At 29.8% G+C, this 16,651-nt stretch overlaps 1 protein-coding gene across 1 annotated transcript; it reads right to left on the bottom strand.

The window, feature by feature from the left end:
* Nucleotides 1-1,393: 1,393 nt before the first annotated feature.
* Nucleotides 1,394-16,651, bottom strand: LOC127285706 (serine/arginine repetitive matrix protein 4-like). The gene is made up of 3 exons (XM_051311844.1): nucleotides 16,489-16,651; nucleotides 16,004-16,435; nucleotides 1,394-1,476 (listed from the first exon to the last, which is right to left on the bottom strand). Exons 1-3 carry the CDS (start codon nucleotides 16,649-16,651, stop codon nucleotides 1,394-1,396), a joined length of 678 nt encoding a protein of 225 aa, XP_051167801.1.

Genomic DNA, 16,651 nt, shown 5'->3' with positions numbered 1-16,651 from the left:
GGGTTTTTTGTGTCGCTGATTACGAATCTGAAGTTAGATTTTCAAAATACAAAATGGCGGATCCAATATGGCGGACGAATTTTGAAAAAATTTTAAGATTTACTTCAAACTTGGTATCTGGGGGTTTTTTGGGTCGCTGATTACGAATATGATGTCAGATTTGAAAAATTCAAAATGGCATATCCAACATGGACTTCTATCGGACATATTAGATACGCCATTATCTGTATCTGGGGGTTTTTTGGGTCGCTGATTACGAATATTTTGCGCAAAAACAAAACATACGTGTCAAATTGTTTTTAAAAAACTACAAAACTGCCAAGTTTCAGAAAAATCGTCGTATGGCACTTCCCTAGTGTTACTTGTCAGCAACTTAGAAAACCTGTAGATACCAAATTTCATAATAATCTGACAATTTTTTAAAAAACAATTCCTTAATATTGAATCAGACATGTCGAATTTCGGAAATCTGACATCAGATTCGTAATCAGCGACCCAAAAAACCCCTAGATACCAAGTTTGAAGTAAATCTTAAAATTTTTTCAAAATTCGTCCGCCATATTGGATCCGCCATTTTGGATTTTGAAAATCTAACTTCAGATTCGTAATCAGCGACACAAAAAACCCCCAGATACCAAGTTTGAAGTTAATACATCAATTTTTAAAAAAATCGCCTACTTCTCAAAATCCGACATGTTTTTTGAGGTTAGAAAAAAATCCTGACGTGATGGAGCAAAACGGACTTCGGATTCGTGTTCAGCGCGTCAAAATACATAGGGTTAGGGTATTCCGGTCAAAAGTACATGACACTTTTTTTTTTTTGTGGGGCTGTGTAATGATTTGCAATCTTTCTTAAAAGATGAAGGTATTCGCATGCAATACACAGCACCTTATTCACCCCAGCAGAATGGTGTTGCCGAAAGAAAAAACAGATCTCTTTTTGAAATGTCTCGATGCATGCTTATAGATGCTGATTTAGATAAAAAATACTGGGGAGAAGCAACAATCACGGCCAACTACTTGCAAAATAGATTGCCCACAAAAGTTAAAGAAAAAACACCATATGAGTTATGGTACGGAAAGAAACCAAATATTGGACACTTACATGTTTTTGGATGTGCAGCATACGCTCTCATTCACAAAGAGCAAAGAAGAAAATTAGATGATAAAGGAGAAAAATTGATTTTCGTTGGTTATTCAGAAGAATAAAGAATAATTTTTTAGGTTTTTTGGACCCAGGTATAATTGCAAGTGGAGGGGTTAGGTTTTTAGTTTTATTAGAGTAGTCTTATCTTCGAAATAATTTCAACAGACCTATCTTAAAAATGAGAGGATTAAAGTTATAAAATGCAAGATGTTCCAAAATAAGTTTTTAAAAATTTGGGATTATATCTTATGGCTCAATATAAAGTTTTACAATTGTTACAGATGCTGATGTTTTTCTTGCGATAATATTTACAACTTTATTTTGTTTACCTGTAGAAAAAGATTAAGAATAAGCTATTCTGTTGGATATTTAGAAATTACAACGATACTTTCACAAACACTTACACAGATACTCACACAAAATTGTACCTACACTAACAAGTTTAAGTTTATAACTACGGTATATACCTGAAGGACCAAAAAGGTTCAGTACAAAATAAACAACGGTCGAGTACAGTTGATTTGTCGTTTTTTCCACAAAAATGTAACTAAACAGTTTTTTCAATTTAAAAAGGAATTAACAAAAGATCCAATCATATTTTCATTACCTCACATATGTATATTGTGTTTCTGTGCAAATTATATGTTCTTAAACGAGCTTTATTTTTAAACGAGTTTTATTTGTGTTAAAAGTGAAACCTATTTTCTTTATCCACTGAAATATTATTTTCCTATAATATTTTCTAACATATTCTAAATTTTATTTTTACTTATTTTAACTCTCAACGCAACAAAATGTATAGCCTGAATATCAATCTTTAAATCGCTTGTTAAATTGGCATTTTATTGGTTCAGGAATTAAAGCTACAGCTGACAGTATCCAAAGTTAATAATTTTGACCCACTCCACTCCACTATGTTTAAATTTTATTAATAATATTTATATACACTACCAACGTTAGTAAAGAAAAATTTTTAAAGCTCTTAGAATCATTCAAATGGTATCTATCTAAATCATTAAAATCATTACAAATTATTTAATTTTATTAATCTATATATCCTTTGAAATTTGGGCGTCGATAAAATTTTAAAAAAAGTTAAAAAAATTTTATTAACATTTATATAACAAAAATAGTTTAATAAGATATATAAATTTTAAAATTACTTGAAAAAAGGACAGAGAAAGTTTTAAATTTATTAGTAGGTAGTGTGTTTTTCTATGGGATTGAAGTATGTGCAATATAAGACATCTGCCTGAAATTGATACAATAAAAGCTTCGTTCTATGTAGTACTTCTTTTACTCTCGACACAGTGTCCGAATTATGCCTTGAAGATGAAGATTGGTGCAAACCATCTTTCATCCTTTCTCACCAGGATTTCATTTAAGTGAGTTTTGAACTGAAGTGAAAAATTGAAATGTATGAAGAATGCTAAATTTCCAAGAGTTTACTTTAGCAGATTGACTTTATTTACCAACGTAACTATAACAGACAATCAGAATTGGTTCTCACACATAAACAAAATAGTGAAATCAAATGACTCAAAAATGAAATACCGTTTCAAATTTGTTTCACACGAAGTAACACTCTTAACTAAAAAAATAATTTAAAGGGATCGTCTACGTTTGCACTGAAATCCTTATTTTCGAATGGTTTTTAAAGGAAATATGTATGAATGTTACAAATGGTTTCATAAAACCATTTCGGTTGCATGGAACCAAAAAATTAGGTCAAGACAATAGAATATTTTTGAAGAAGATCGTGTTCACATGTTTACTAAACAATATTTATAAAAAATCCACTGAATCTAAAAATTAAAAAAAAAATTCATACTTAACAATTATAAACTTTTTATTGTAAATGAATCAGAGTTTCTAAATCTTCAATTTAATTTTAAATATATCATTTTCTTAACTTCTAGTCTAATGACAATAAGTTTCTAAAAATATTAGACCGATAATAAATATAAGTTAAAATTGACAAGTAATATTTTTAGATGTATCAATTTTTTTTCTAAGATCCAGTTGAACAATTTAAAAACAAAACTATTTTTTTAATCTTAGGAAGAAATTTAAAAATATTTTTTGTTAAAAAAATTATTTATTTCAAATATTTTTTTAAACAGTTTATTTAACAAAATTTAACCGAATAATTTTTTCTGTTTCGTTTTATAAAACATCAGAGTTTTATAAATATAGAATAAATTATTATTATGACTTGACTTTAAAAATACAATTGAAAATAATACTTTTTAAGGCATTCAAATGTACCTCCCCCTTAATTTAATATACACGATGTCGTGTAATGTGTTAATTGACTGATTCAATTTATGCAACGTGGCTTTGGTAAAAAGGGAGAATAAGACAGTCATGCGTGAGCCATTGCGTTGATTATACGGAGTTTCGCAAGAAGCGTACAAGCTGAATGCAAAATGTAAATTATTTCTTGTACAATTATGTGTGAATGTAAAATTGAAGCTTTAAATAAATTTAGTATTATTTGTGGATAATTAATTCTACTCGGTGTTAATTCTAGATTAACCTATAAAATATGATATTATAATTTTTGAACTGAATATTTACGATATATAGAAAATATTTCTTTATTTTTACATTTTTTTATTTTGATCAAATAATCTTTAATACATTTTAAGGATCTATCTTAGAAAAACAGATAAATAGATTTTCTTAAAATTGAAGTTTTGTAAATAAAATGTTAACTATAACTGAACATTGTTATGGAATTTTAAATTATCGGTATTGTAATTTAAAAATCCAATGTAATTTAAAATTACATTGCTTAAAAATTTAACTCAATGTATGTATACAGAATGTACTGTTGCTTACATTTGTCATTACCCATAATAAATGGGAAGTTGTCCCTTCTCCATGGATGTTTTGATTTGACCATTCACTTCCGGCATTGACTACAATATCTCAAGCATTGTCGATAATTTGGCAAAACGTATTTGATATGAGATATATACTCTCAATAGCATTACGTGCGAACCGTGAAATTATACTGCAATAACTCATAGTGCGTGACGAGTGGGATGCATAATAGGATTATACAACTAAAGTCTCATTGAAACATACAGTAGGCCACTTGAATGCCATACGAGCGGAACTTATCCCAGTTGAGATGCTAATATTTAGATTTACTTTGCATTTTGTTGTCCTTTTTATGGCTACTAATGTATGTTCGATTGCCATAAGCACAATAAATAAATAGTATTTGGTCGTGTATAAATAGAAAATTTTAATTATTAAAATAAAAGAATAGAACGGGGATGGATTTCTTTTCATTTGTGCGCATAAATTCAATTTTCATTACTGATTTCTAATTTTTCGGCACATATAATTTCTTAAATCGCTGACTAGTCAGAATATTATTCTTTGATTAATTACATAATTCTAATTCATTTATTATTTTTCACTTTTCGAAATTCGTCAATCGATCCAGAATCCACCTTTGTTCATATCATATTAAAGTCAACAAGCGGAATCAAAAATGAATTCTACTTTTGTTACGTTCAACGAACCGGATCAAAAGTACATTATAATTTAGTTTCGTTGAATAAACGGTATCAAAAGCAAAAACTACTAACGTTTCGTTTAATTTCTGTATTACTGTTAGGTAAAATATTCGCTACTGCTAGCTACTTTTTAGTGGCGCTAATGACAAGTATGGATGATAAAAACTGTCACTCGTACTTGTGCAATGATTCCATAAAATAACTTTAATTTGTTGATTTATGTTCTCTGTATTGCGTTATCGAACGTAAACTGCTGCCACTTTCCTGTTTTACCGACAGTCGGCAATGCAGATTTCTGTATCGGTAATATTTATATCGCCAATTTCCTGTTTTACCGACTGTCGATAATGTAGATTTCTATATCGGTAATTTTTTAAATTGCCATTTTCTGTTCTACCGATAGTCGGTAATGTAGATTTCTATGTCGGTTATTTTTATATCACCATTTTTCTGTTTTACCGACAGTTGGTAATGTAGGTTTCCGTGTCGGTTATTTTTATATCACCATTTTTCTGTTTTACCGACAGTTGGTAATGTAGGTTTCCGTGTCGGTAACTTTTTATATGGTCACTTTCCTGTTTTACCGACATTCGGTAAGTAATATTTTAAATTAATATTCAATTAAACAAATTTCTGCAATGATTTTAAATTTTTAATTATCAATTCCAGTAAGAAAATACATGAGAAAAAAATTACGTAAGATAGGGGGGTGGGTGGGTCAAAAACTTAAGGAGCCTTACAGTCGTGGGTACATGGGTTAAAAGGGTATAGGGGGTTAAGGATACAAAAAGTGCCGTTGCAGGTATTCTGTTCAAATTGACACCATATATTGCTACCCCTATGAATATAAAATTCTGCAAGTATGAACCCATAATTCGAATTTTTGGGGGAGTTATGGTGGGGGAAAGGAAAATAAAGAAATCCATTTTTCTCGAAAACTACTGAAACGATTTTAATGAGCTTTGAATATGTTATACATGTCGCTAAGACAATTCTAAAAAAAAATCTCAAAATTTTTTTTTGAAAAAAAGTCAAAAAAAATTAATTTTGAAATTTTCAAAAATTTTTTTTGGGGTGATTTTTTGAAGTGACCACTTTACTTTTTTTTAAAAGTTACCTTATAAAATCCCCTTTAACATATATTTTTTTCAGATTTTTAAAAAATGTAGTTTTTGAATAATTTAACGAAAACCATCGTCGCGCTACATGACGCAGCGCGCACAGTGTGCTGATGCAGTATACGGGTGTTCCAAAAGTATTGAAACTTTCAAATATCTCGAAAAGTACGAATTTTTGTAAAAAATGTTCAAGACAAAAGTTGTTCCAAACAAAAAGATGTACATCTTTGAAACCAAAAAATTGGGCCCGGAGCCCAATGTTGGGCCCTACAATGAAAGAAGTGGTTTTCTTAAATAAGACCACTAATTTTCAGTATCAAATTCGTAATCCCCATGAAATTCTGCGTTCAGACATGTGGTAAAAGTGCCCAAAATATTGGGCCCAATCCAAGATATTGGGTCCAAAATTTATCAACAGATAAATAAATTTTAAAAAATCGCATCTTGGAGAAATTTTGAGATCACAGGATTAGAAATTGAGCATAGAGCCCGATGTAAGATTCTGCATCCCAATGTGAGGGCCCAATATTTTTGGAATTTGTACCACAAGTCTAAGCCCAGAATTTCATAACGATTACGAAATAGAAGAAAACTAATTTTTTTTCTGCTTCACATTGGGCTGCGAAATCTTACATTGGGCTCTGTGCCAAATTTGAAAAGTAGCTTTGAATTTTTAATCCTGTGACCCCAAAAACTACAAAAGATGCGATTTTATAAATTTATTTATTTAACGAAAAATGTTGGGCCTAATCCCAGACATTGGGCCCAATATTTTTTGGCTTTTGTACTACAAGTTTAAACCCAGAATTTCATAACGATTCTGAAATGGATACTGAAAATTAGTGGGTTTTATTTAAACAACTAATTTTTTTAAGGTGGGTCTCACATTGGGCCGCGGAATCTTACATTGGGCTTTGTGTACAATTTGAAAATTATCTTCGAATCTCTAATCCTATGACCCCAAAAACTCTTAAAGATGCGATTTTTTAAATTTATTTATTTAACGAAAAATGTTGGGCCTAATCCCAGACATTGGGCCCAATATTTTTTGGCTTTTGTACTACAAGTTTAAACCCAGAATTTCATAACGATTCTGAAATGGATACTGAAAATTAGTGGGTTTTATTTAAACAACTAATTTTTTTAAGGTGGGTCTCACATTGGGCCGCGGAATCTTACATTGGGCTTTGTGTACAATTTGAAAATTATCTTCGAATCTCTAATCCTATGACCCCAAAAACTCTTAAAGATGCGATTTTTTAAATTTATTTATTTAACGAAAAATGTTGGGCCTAATCCCAGACATTGGGCCCAATATTTTTGTCATTTTTACTACAAGTCTAACCCAAGAAATTCATGGGGATTACGAATTGGATACTGAAAATTAATAGGTTTTATTCAAGACAACTAATTTTTTTTACTGTGGGTCTCACATTGGGCGGCGGAATCTTACATTGGGCTCTATTCCCAATTTAAAAATTAGCTTCCAATTTCTAATCCTGTGATCTCAAAATCCCTCCAAGATGCGATTTTCTAAAATTTATTTATCTGTTGTTAAATTTTGGACCCAATATCTTGGATTGGGCCCAATATTTTGGGCACTTTTACCACATGTCTGAACGCAGAATTTCATGGGGATTACGAATTTGATACTGAAAATTAGTGGTCTTATTTAAGAAAACCACTTCTTTCATTGTAGGGCCCAACATTGGGCTCCGGGCCCAATTTTTTGGTTTCAAAGATGTACATCTTTTTGTTTGGAACAACTTTTGTCTTGAACATTTTTTACAAAAATTCGTACTTTTCGAGATATTTGAAAGTTTCAATACTTTTGGAACACCCGTATACTGCATCAGCACACTGTGCGCGCTGCGTCATGTAGCGCGACGATGGTTTTCGTTAAATTATTCAAAAACTACATTTTTTAAAAATCTGAAAAAAATATATGTTAAAGGGGATTTTATAAGGTAACTTTTAAAAAAAAGTAAAGTGGTCACTTCAAAAAATCACCCCAAAAAAAATTTTTGAAAATTTCAAAATTAATTTTTTTTGACTTTTTTTCAAAAAAAAATTTTGAGATTTTTTTTTAGAATTGTCTTAGCGACATGTATAACATATTCAAAGCTCATTAAAATCGTTTCAGTAGTTTTCGAGAAAAATGGATTTCTTTATTTTCCTTTCCCCCACCATAACTCCCCCAAAAATTCGAATTATGGGTTCATACTTGCAGAATTTTATATTCATAGGGGTAGCAATATATGGTGTCAATTTGAACAGAATACCTGCAACGGCACTTTTTGTATCCTTAACCCCCTATACCCTTTAAGAAAAATGCCTTACGTAATTTATGGACGACTCGTTAGTAAAAGAAACTCCTATTTTAAGGATTAAAAATTAATTGAATACACTGAAACCCACTTATGTAATTCGGTTAAAAAAGAATTATATTAAATAAAATTCTTTAAAATGAAATTAAAACTAATTATTTTTATGGAATAATCATGCCCCTAAAATTTTTTGCGTCTGGTTTGTATTTTTCGTATTTAAATATCAATTGGTTAAAATATAAATTGATTAACCTTGAGTCTAGTACCACATAAGCATTGAACGACAATCTTTTCCAATTTTACTGATTATGGATCATTGCTAAAATCTTGCGAAATATAGGAAATTTTTCTTTTAATTTTACAGATTTTTGACCATTGATAAAATATTGCAAACTCTGGGAATTTATTTTTTAATTAAACGGATTTTTGAGCATTGCTAAAATCTTGGAAACCATGGGAAATTTTTTTTTAATTTTACCGATTTTCGACCATTTATAAAATCTTAGAAACCATGGACAAATAATTTTTAAATTTTACGAATTTTTGAACATTTGCTAAAATCTTGGAAACCATGGGATATTTACATTTTTTTACCATTGCTAAAATCTTGGAAACCATGGGAAAATAAATTTTTTTAATTTTACTGAATATGGACCATTGTAAAAATATTGCGAACCATTAGAAAAATTATTTTTAATTTTACAGATTTTAAACAATTACTAAAATCTTGGAATCCATGGGAAAATTAATTTTTTTTATTTTACTGTTGATTTTTCTGATTTTTGCCCATATTCCATTTCCACGCGGGTAAGATTTCTTTTTTTGTTGATTTTGAATCTTGAGATGATGCTTTAAAAGAAAGTATAAATGACTTTTTTTGTCGACGTAAAAATACTTTATTTTACTTCAAGACCACCGAGCTGGTTTGTGAGTCCATTTTTTGTTTACCTTTGAATCCAATAAATATGTTTCAGTTCACTCTGCGTACAGAAATCAGGTACTCAATTCCTACAAGATATTTATAATAAATTGTGGACCTTGCCTTTCGAATAGGAAAAATCCCGCTAACAGTGAAATTTATGTTTTCATAATTATCTGACTTAAAAATTGATGTAACCTCTTGTTTAAGGTGTCATTCTTTTCATAATCTTATCAGCTTTTAATAACTAAACAAAAAGTTGACTTGAAAAAAATGTTTCATTTTACATAAAGTTTTACGTTTATAGTTGCTTTCCAGACATATAAAAGAAGATTGTATGATAATTACTATTTAATGTTCGCAAAATGTCCTAAATAATCAATTAAAAAAAATTTTAATTAATTTTTTTTAATATTATGATTTATCTATATAAAAAGTACGCGTGTTGCTAAACCCTTATATGTAAACGTATAGCCTAGTAAACTTTATTCTTGTCAGGAGCTTTATGAAGTTCATTAAATTTCTTTGTCCCGTTACAACTCTCTTTCTCTCATTATCTCATACAGAGAACCAAAAGATTCAAGTACTGTCAAGGTTTGGAAGATTGAATTTCATGTTAGCTGGCGTGGCGAACAATGTTTACACGAGTGAATGCCCACCATTTTCACTAAGCAATGAATTCATATTACGACGGTGTCTAACGCATTAAACCATAACGACTGCCAGAACAATCGGACTGAATCCAGCTACAAGGCTAACGACTTGATGTTTTTCGTACAGTTATATAAAGAAGATGTGTTACATCGCGAACTATTCTCCTAGCAATTTTAATAAAATATTGTAAATTATAATTGTTCTTAGTTTATTATTATAAATATTACACATGCTTTGCCTTAACTTAAGAATAGTCTGCTATCAAAAATCGGAATTCTATTTTTTCAATACTTACAAAATTTTTTGGTTAAATAAACTTGTATTTTCGATTTGAAATACTCTGAAGTGCAATTTTAATATTTGTCTGAAGGAAATATTTTTTTATGAACAATTCCATTGTTTAAAAATTATTTTGAGTTATTGAGAAACTGAAGAAAAGGAGAAGTTGAACTCATAAATTTCATAAAAAAATAAAATCATAGAATGATTGATAGTGAACATAATTGTTATAAAAAATGTTTAATTCGTTTTTAACATATAAGAAATTTAAATTTTGATACTTTGTAAAATAATTTTATAACCGTTTTCAAGATAAAAGGTAATATTACAACTAGGTCTCCACAATCGATTTTGGGTAAGCACATGTAACTGACTTTATGTTTTTCTTATTCAAAGTCAAACAAGACTTACCTCTTGGGATCGTGACTCTGAGGGTCAAAAAGCAACTTCAAGGCTTCGTCTGTAAGTGACTTTCTGGTCCGCAGTAGCGTGTTTCACCCTCCTTCTTTTACTTTAGTTCATGTCATTCCTACGCAAACTAAACCATATAGCTCGCTGCTATATGAACTACTACGCCTTTAATGTTAAAGTTCTCTCTAAGTTGTTCTATTTTACAAATAAATCAACGATGTCACTAAAGAAAAGTTTTTAAGAAATACCAAAGTAATCTCATAAAATTTTCTTCTAATTAAGCAGACTCATTGAATTGTTTCTCACTTGAGCAACTTCTCAAGTATTATAAAAAAGTTCAAACTAACTTTTTGGTTAAATTAATTTAAGAAAACCTTATGGAGCACTTATTGTTTATGTTTTTTAATAAAAATTAATTTCAGAAATTATGTACAATGTATATAAAAAATTAAACATTGTATTAAAGAATATTAAAGATTATAAATTTGTTTTGATATTATAACACGGACAATTTTTTAGCTGTGTACAAATAATAAATTAATTAAATTATTTGATTATAGAAGTAATAATATTAAAGTATAGACTACGTTAAAACGGGAATCAAGCTTTCCCTGCTTATCCACTTCCTTTTATTTGATTCTATTTAATATTTAATAAACTTGCGGTCAAATCTACTAATTCGTCATATCATCGACAATAAATTTTTCTGATTCAAAAGTTCTGTAACTCTCGGTTTACTTTTGTTTCATTTTGCTTAAAACTACGGATACTATCTGGATCAATTGAGACGAAATAAAATATCAAAGACAGATGAATGACCCAAGTCCTCAAGGGAAGAGCTTTCTGGCACATATAATTGGAAGTGATTCCCGATTATTCAAGAGTGCTAGGGAGACGAAGACTAATACTGTCTTTGTCGTGTCGAAGCAATAATAGGGCAGCCATATTCATTATAGACGGCGCGTTGGTGGTATACTATAGCGCTACGCTCACCTAAAAACTAAACTTACTATTGTCGTAAGAGAATGTTTCCGACAATCGAATAATTTATCGATGTAATTAATAAAAATTTTATTTTTAATTCATGATGCTCAACTGGAGGAGAGGTCACTAATAAGCGAAGTCTTTTGGTAGACATCTTCCTGGATACGATCATTCTCTTTTTGCTTTGCACAGAGAATGTGAGTGACAATTGAAAAATTGAATTAATAAATCAAATTAAATTTTGTCAAATCCTGTGATATCAAGCCGAGGTTCTTTAAGAGATCGGCGTGGAATTAACGATGAGTCAAAAACTTTAATGCAACAACTTTGATATTTTTTTAATATATTTTAAGATTTTATCCAGAAAATAGGCCAATAGTGAATCTATAGTTCTTTTTTTTGCATTTTCTTAAAGGATATGTTTTTAGAAATATGTCTACAAATTTTTATGATGATCCGGTAAAAATTGAATGAGATATACAGGTTGAAAGGGAGACGCGCCAGGTCGGTTGAGAACAGGCTAACTGCCGTGTGGGTCTTTATATCTGTTGAGTCCCAAGTTTTCAATTTTATTATTCCGTTTATTTTCTCTAAGCGTGACAATTTTGAGTCCTTTAGGATGATCTTTTTATCGCTTTATTGCTGTTTATTTTTTTTACAAATAGGTATGTCCGACATCTTCTTAGGTACAGTTTATACGACTATAAAACAAATTACTTATCGATGCTATTAGAACCATATCCAGCCCTGATCCTAATCCCACAAGCATATATATTTGACCCTTGATAATAGCATTCCATACTTACTTCTTCCGTCTATATTCCGTAACCCGTAAATTTTAACCACGCCTACGCCTTTTGAAAATATCCCTTCCATGTCCAGTGACATCCTCTCCCTTCCAATTCAGATAATTTTCAATTTCCAAAACAATTAGTACAGATCATTCTATCACTCACAAATGTATCGGTTCACAAGTTATGTTCTTTATAATTAAATATAATTAATTTTATATTAAATATGAAGATAACTGTTTATTTAATATGATGACAACCTCAGCCTAAAATCAATCCTAAACCAATTCTTCGAATTAACGAAAAAAATTCGAGTCAGCAATTGATCAATCAACAATACATTTATATTTAAATTGGGATTTTGGAAGCAGCTTCATCTGCAGAAGAATTATTATATGGTCAAAAAATTGATGATTCTATCTGATTTCAAAAAAAAATTCAACCTTCATTAAAAGGAAGTTAAAACTTCAAACACGTTTTTCTCAAAACTACATTTTTGAAGTCGGTGATCACTATCACTTGAAAACTACTGAACCGATTGTCATTAAATTTAACATGCTTTTCGATACATAATAATCTAGTCCTTGATCGAAGGATTAATTTTTTTATGCAAATGTCACGTCTTCGTAACATTTTTGCTATGGAAAAATAATAATTATTATTAATAATTATTGTCAATAAATAAATTAAATAAATAAATGTTTATGTAAAATTAATTTTTTAAATTAATAAATATATTTGTAAATAAATAATTGTTTTTAAATAAACAAATATTTGTAAACAAATATTTGTGAATAAACAATTGTTTATAAATAAACAAATATATTTATAAATCGATAATTATTTACAAATAAACAAATATATTTATGAATAAATGATTGCTTATGAGTAGACAGGTATTTGTGAATAAAACGAATATTTGAGAGTAAATCAATTGTTTATAAATATTAAATGTATAAATAAATAATAATGTTAATAACGAAATAATCATAATGAATGTTAAAATATATTAAAAATAATCAATATATAAAATTATAATATTTCTTAAAATTGTAATGTTCTTGATATTTGGAATTATGAAAGACAATCTACAAACAAGGAAATCAACATATAGAGTCACCAACACATAGAAAAAAGCAATAAACACTTTTCGTGTCTGTGAGGTACCGATTTTGAATCTAACCCAAAAAGGCGAGCTAGTACCGCCGCGAGAAATACATTGGAAAATATTAATATATAAAGGGAAACCTTTCACTACGAAGGCAGTCCCAAAAATTATACGTACGGAGTTTATGTGTTAAAATACAGTTCTAATATATACGGAAGTTAAAAATCTATGTTTCAACAGTGACACCCATCAATAAAGAACTTTTACGAGCGGTCGTAAAAAATCAATAGAATACCGAATCATCAAAACTCACGAAGAAAATTTGGAAACTCCACCGCAACATAAAATAAGGTAGTTTTACCAAATCTTATTAAATAGATTTAATAATTGTTTGATTGTCTTGTAATAATAATAATTGAGAACATTCAGCATTTTTAAATAAATAATTTGCATATTGTATTTTTTTAAATCATTCATTTAATAAACCTCTTCCCAACTTAGTTAATTTAGCTAAGTTAAATTGAGGAATTAGAATAAGGAACAATTCTAAGTTCTGCTTAGGTAAAATTAAAAATTATTTAAAATATGACATAACACAAAACTTTTCTTTTTATATCTGAAAAACGACCGATTTTTTGAGGAAAATCGAAAGTTAAACTTTGACAGGTCGCCATTTTGTCAAAAAGTTTTTTTAAATCGCTCCGTCAAGGACTAAATAATCGTTAAATAAATGTAAATCCATTTGAATTTTTTATTTCACATGAGCCAGATTTCCATAGTCGTGTTCACCGCAAATCATGTTTTTTAAAAGGACATCACTTTGACAGAATATAACTTTAAAAATATTTAATATTTTTAACTTTTTTTCAAATTCATGTTCAATATATGTCATACGAACAGACAAACGGTCACATTTCTGACAGATTTGTAGAAACTACAAGAAAAATCAAGTTTTCGAGTTTTTCTTCTTAAATGGAAAATATTTCTGGAGATCAAAGTAAATAGTTAAAAATTTATTATTTAATTATATTTTGTGATTTTATTAGAAATAAATGTATGTAGATTTAGATACATAAATAAAAATAGAGGTAATAATTAAATTTGTTTATGTTTTTCTTTTTTTTTCAAATTGTGGACTGTGAAAATTCTTTGGGGTAATAAGAGAATTATTTCAGCCAGCAGAGTTTCGTTACCTCGATATGGCTTTTCTTGTTTTTTTGAAAATTGAACAAGATTCATACTTAATTGCTACGAATCAATATTTGTGTTTTATTGTCTAGAATGTGTTATTATTGGATATTTTAAGATTAAAGAATCTGTAGGTCTTTTTTATATCTTAAATATTTGGTAAAATGTTTATCTGTCGATAACTATTGACAAAATAAGAAAAATATCCAAAGAAAATATAAATTATATCATTTTTTTGGAATTTCAAGTAAGATCTCCCAATACCGCACAGGTGGGGTAATGGAAGAAAATGCATTTTTAAAAATTTTTTTTTGCAAACTTACTTTTTTGTTCTTTATTTTCTTCAAAAATTCATATTTTTTAATAAATAAGGCAAAAGGCTTGAAAAACTCTACAAAACTGGAGATAAATATTTATTGGTGTCAATACATTTTTTTAAGTAATGGGCAAAAAACGTTTTTCTTTAATTTTTAAACATTCAATAACTTTGAATAAAATATCAGTAGAATGTTCGCTAACGTCTCAAAAGATGCCATTGAGACCCACAATTTAAAAAAAATTTATCCCTTTAGCTCTTATAGTATTCGAGATATTTAAGAAAATGTAGTGTATATATACACACACACGAAATGACATTTTTTAAAAATATGATTTTTGGATTTTTGAGGTCGAAAAACGTAAAGATACATCAAAAAATCAAGTTCTAAAAATTTATGTATTACAATAACAAAAGGAGTAAAAAATGACCAAAACAATATTTTATTATAACAATAAGTTGGTTTTTTAAATCATTTTCTTTAAGGGGCTCAAATTCCCTCACCTTCTCCTACAATTATTATAATCGCATTCAATTTTAAATTTTAAAATATATTTTATTGTTAATTTTTGAGTTTTTAAATTGTACTAGAATTGTAACAAAAATAAATTATTAACGAAAAGCAAACGTTGCCTTTGCTGTTATGGCATTAGAGCTAGTACACGAGCAAATGAAAATCACGTAGTGTTAACCATGTACATACATAAATAGAGGACACGTTTGCTCATCAATCGTTTCGAATCAGAGAGAATTTTCGAAGCCACATTGTCGACTGAGTCGTCCAAAGGATTTGATTGGTTCAAGCCAATAATCGACATTTAACGACATTCAATTACTGACACACCCCTACACGCGTATGTATTATATCAAAAGCTACTAAAAATTATGTACAGTTCTACTTCTCTCATTAAGAAGTAATATAAAGTAGTGTGTATATATATATAATCAATACTTTATCTGTCCATTTTTTATATTAAATTAATTAAAAAAATTTTCTTATATTAAAAAAAGACAGTTTTTCTATTAGGATATTAGTCGTTATTCGAGAAAATTACAGGATTGAACGAAATTACCTTAAGTGCCCTCTAGATCATTATACGTAGTACCGCGGTACTGATTGTTCCGCCACAGAATTTTAAAACCAAGAGTTTTTTGGCGCCACCATCAGGTGTCTCTATGTTGTTTCCTTCCATCACGCCATTATATTATAAAGTCTCTTTTGACACACCTGCTTGGAGTATTTTGGTCCATAACTCGGCAATTGATCCATGGATGGTAGCACTGTACGAACATTCAGGAGGAGGGCCATCTCCTAATAGATTGAGCAACTTCTGCTCTTCAGTTATCGACTGTGTTGCGTTAGCTGCATTTTTGTTCACAGGATCAACGGCACCGTTTCGATTGCCTCCATTTTGCCTTTCTATTGAACGGCGGTTTCTAGATCTAGAGCGTCGTCGGGGAGATCGTGGCGAGCCTCTCCGACTGCGCTCACTGTCGTCCCTTCTGCTCCGGTCAATGCTAGGCGTTTCTCGCGGATAACGCTCGTAGCTGTACCTTTTGGGAGATCTGGACTCTCGGTCCCTATACTCACGCTCCCGATGATGCCACGCCTTGTCGTGCGACGATCCTTTCGGGGTACGCTCAACAATAGAGGTCTTGGCTTCTGGATACTCACTTCGGAGTCATACGATGTAGAAGAGCTATTTCACTTGCGCGATCTCGACGGTGCACGCGAACGATGACGCTTCATTTTTGCCAGATCTTTTTTCAGTTTTTTAACTTCCCGTCGAAGTTTTTTCGTTGCAGACTTTTTCCTCTTCTTATTACGACGTCGATCTCCTTCGGATGATGTAGAGTTCGATGATGATAAATCCAT

Source organism: Leptopilina boulardi, unplaced genomic scaffold (assembly GCF_019393585.1).
Source record: "Leptopilina boulardi isolate dan_hultmark-lab unplaced genomic scaffold, ZJU_Lbou_2.1 LbouV2_341, whole genome shotgun sequence".
NCBI lineage: Eukaryota > Metazoa > Arthropoda > Insecta > Hymenoptera > Figitidae > Leptopilina > Leptopilina boulardi.
This window is presented reverse-complemented; position numbering and strand designations above follow the sequence as displayed.

What these genes read in the sequence shown, in the direction of transcription:
- LOC127285706 (XM_051311844.1), bottom strand. Translation starts at nt 16,651, where the DNA reads ATGGATTTATCATCATCGAACTCTACATCATCCGAAGGAGATCGACGT. An exon ending in GCGTGCACCGTCGAGATCGC is followed by an intron (nt 16,436 to 16,488) that starts GCAAGTGAAATA and finishes AGTATCCAGAAG; the next exon opens with CCAAGACCTCTATTGTTGAG. An exon ending in GACCAAAATACTCCAAGCAG is followed by an intron (nt 1,477 to 16,003) that starts GTGTGTCAAAAG and finishes CTTTTTCTACAG; the next exon opens with GTAAACAAAATAAAGTTGTA.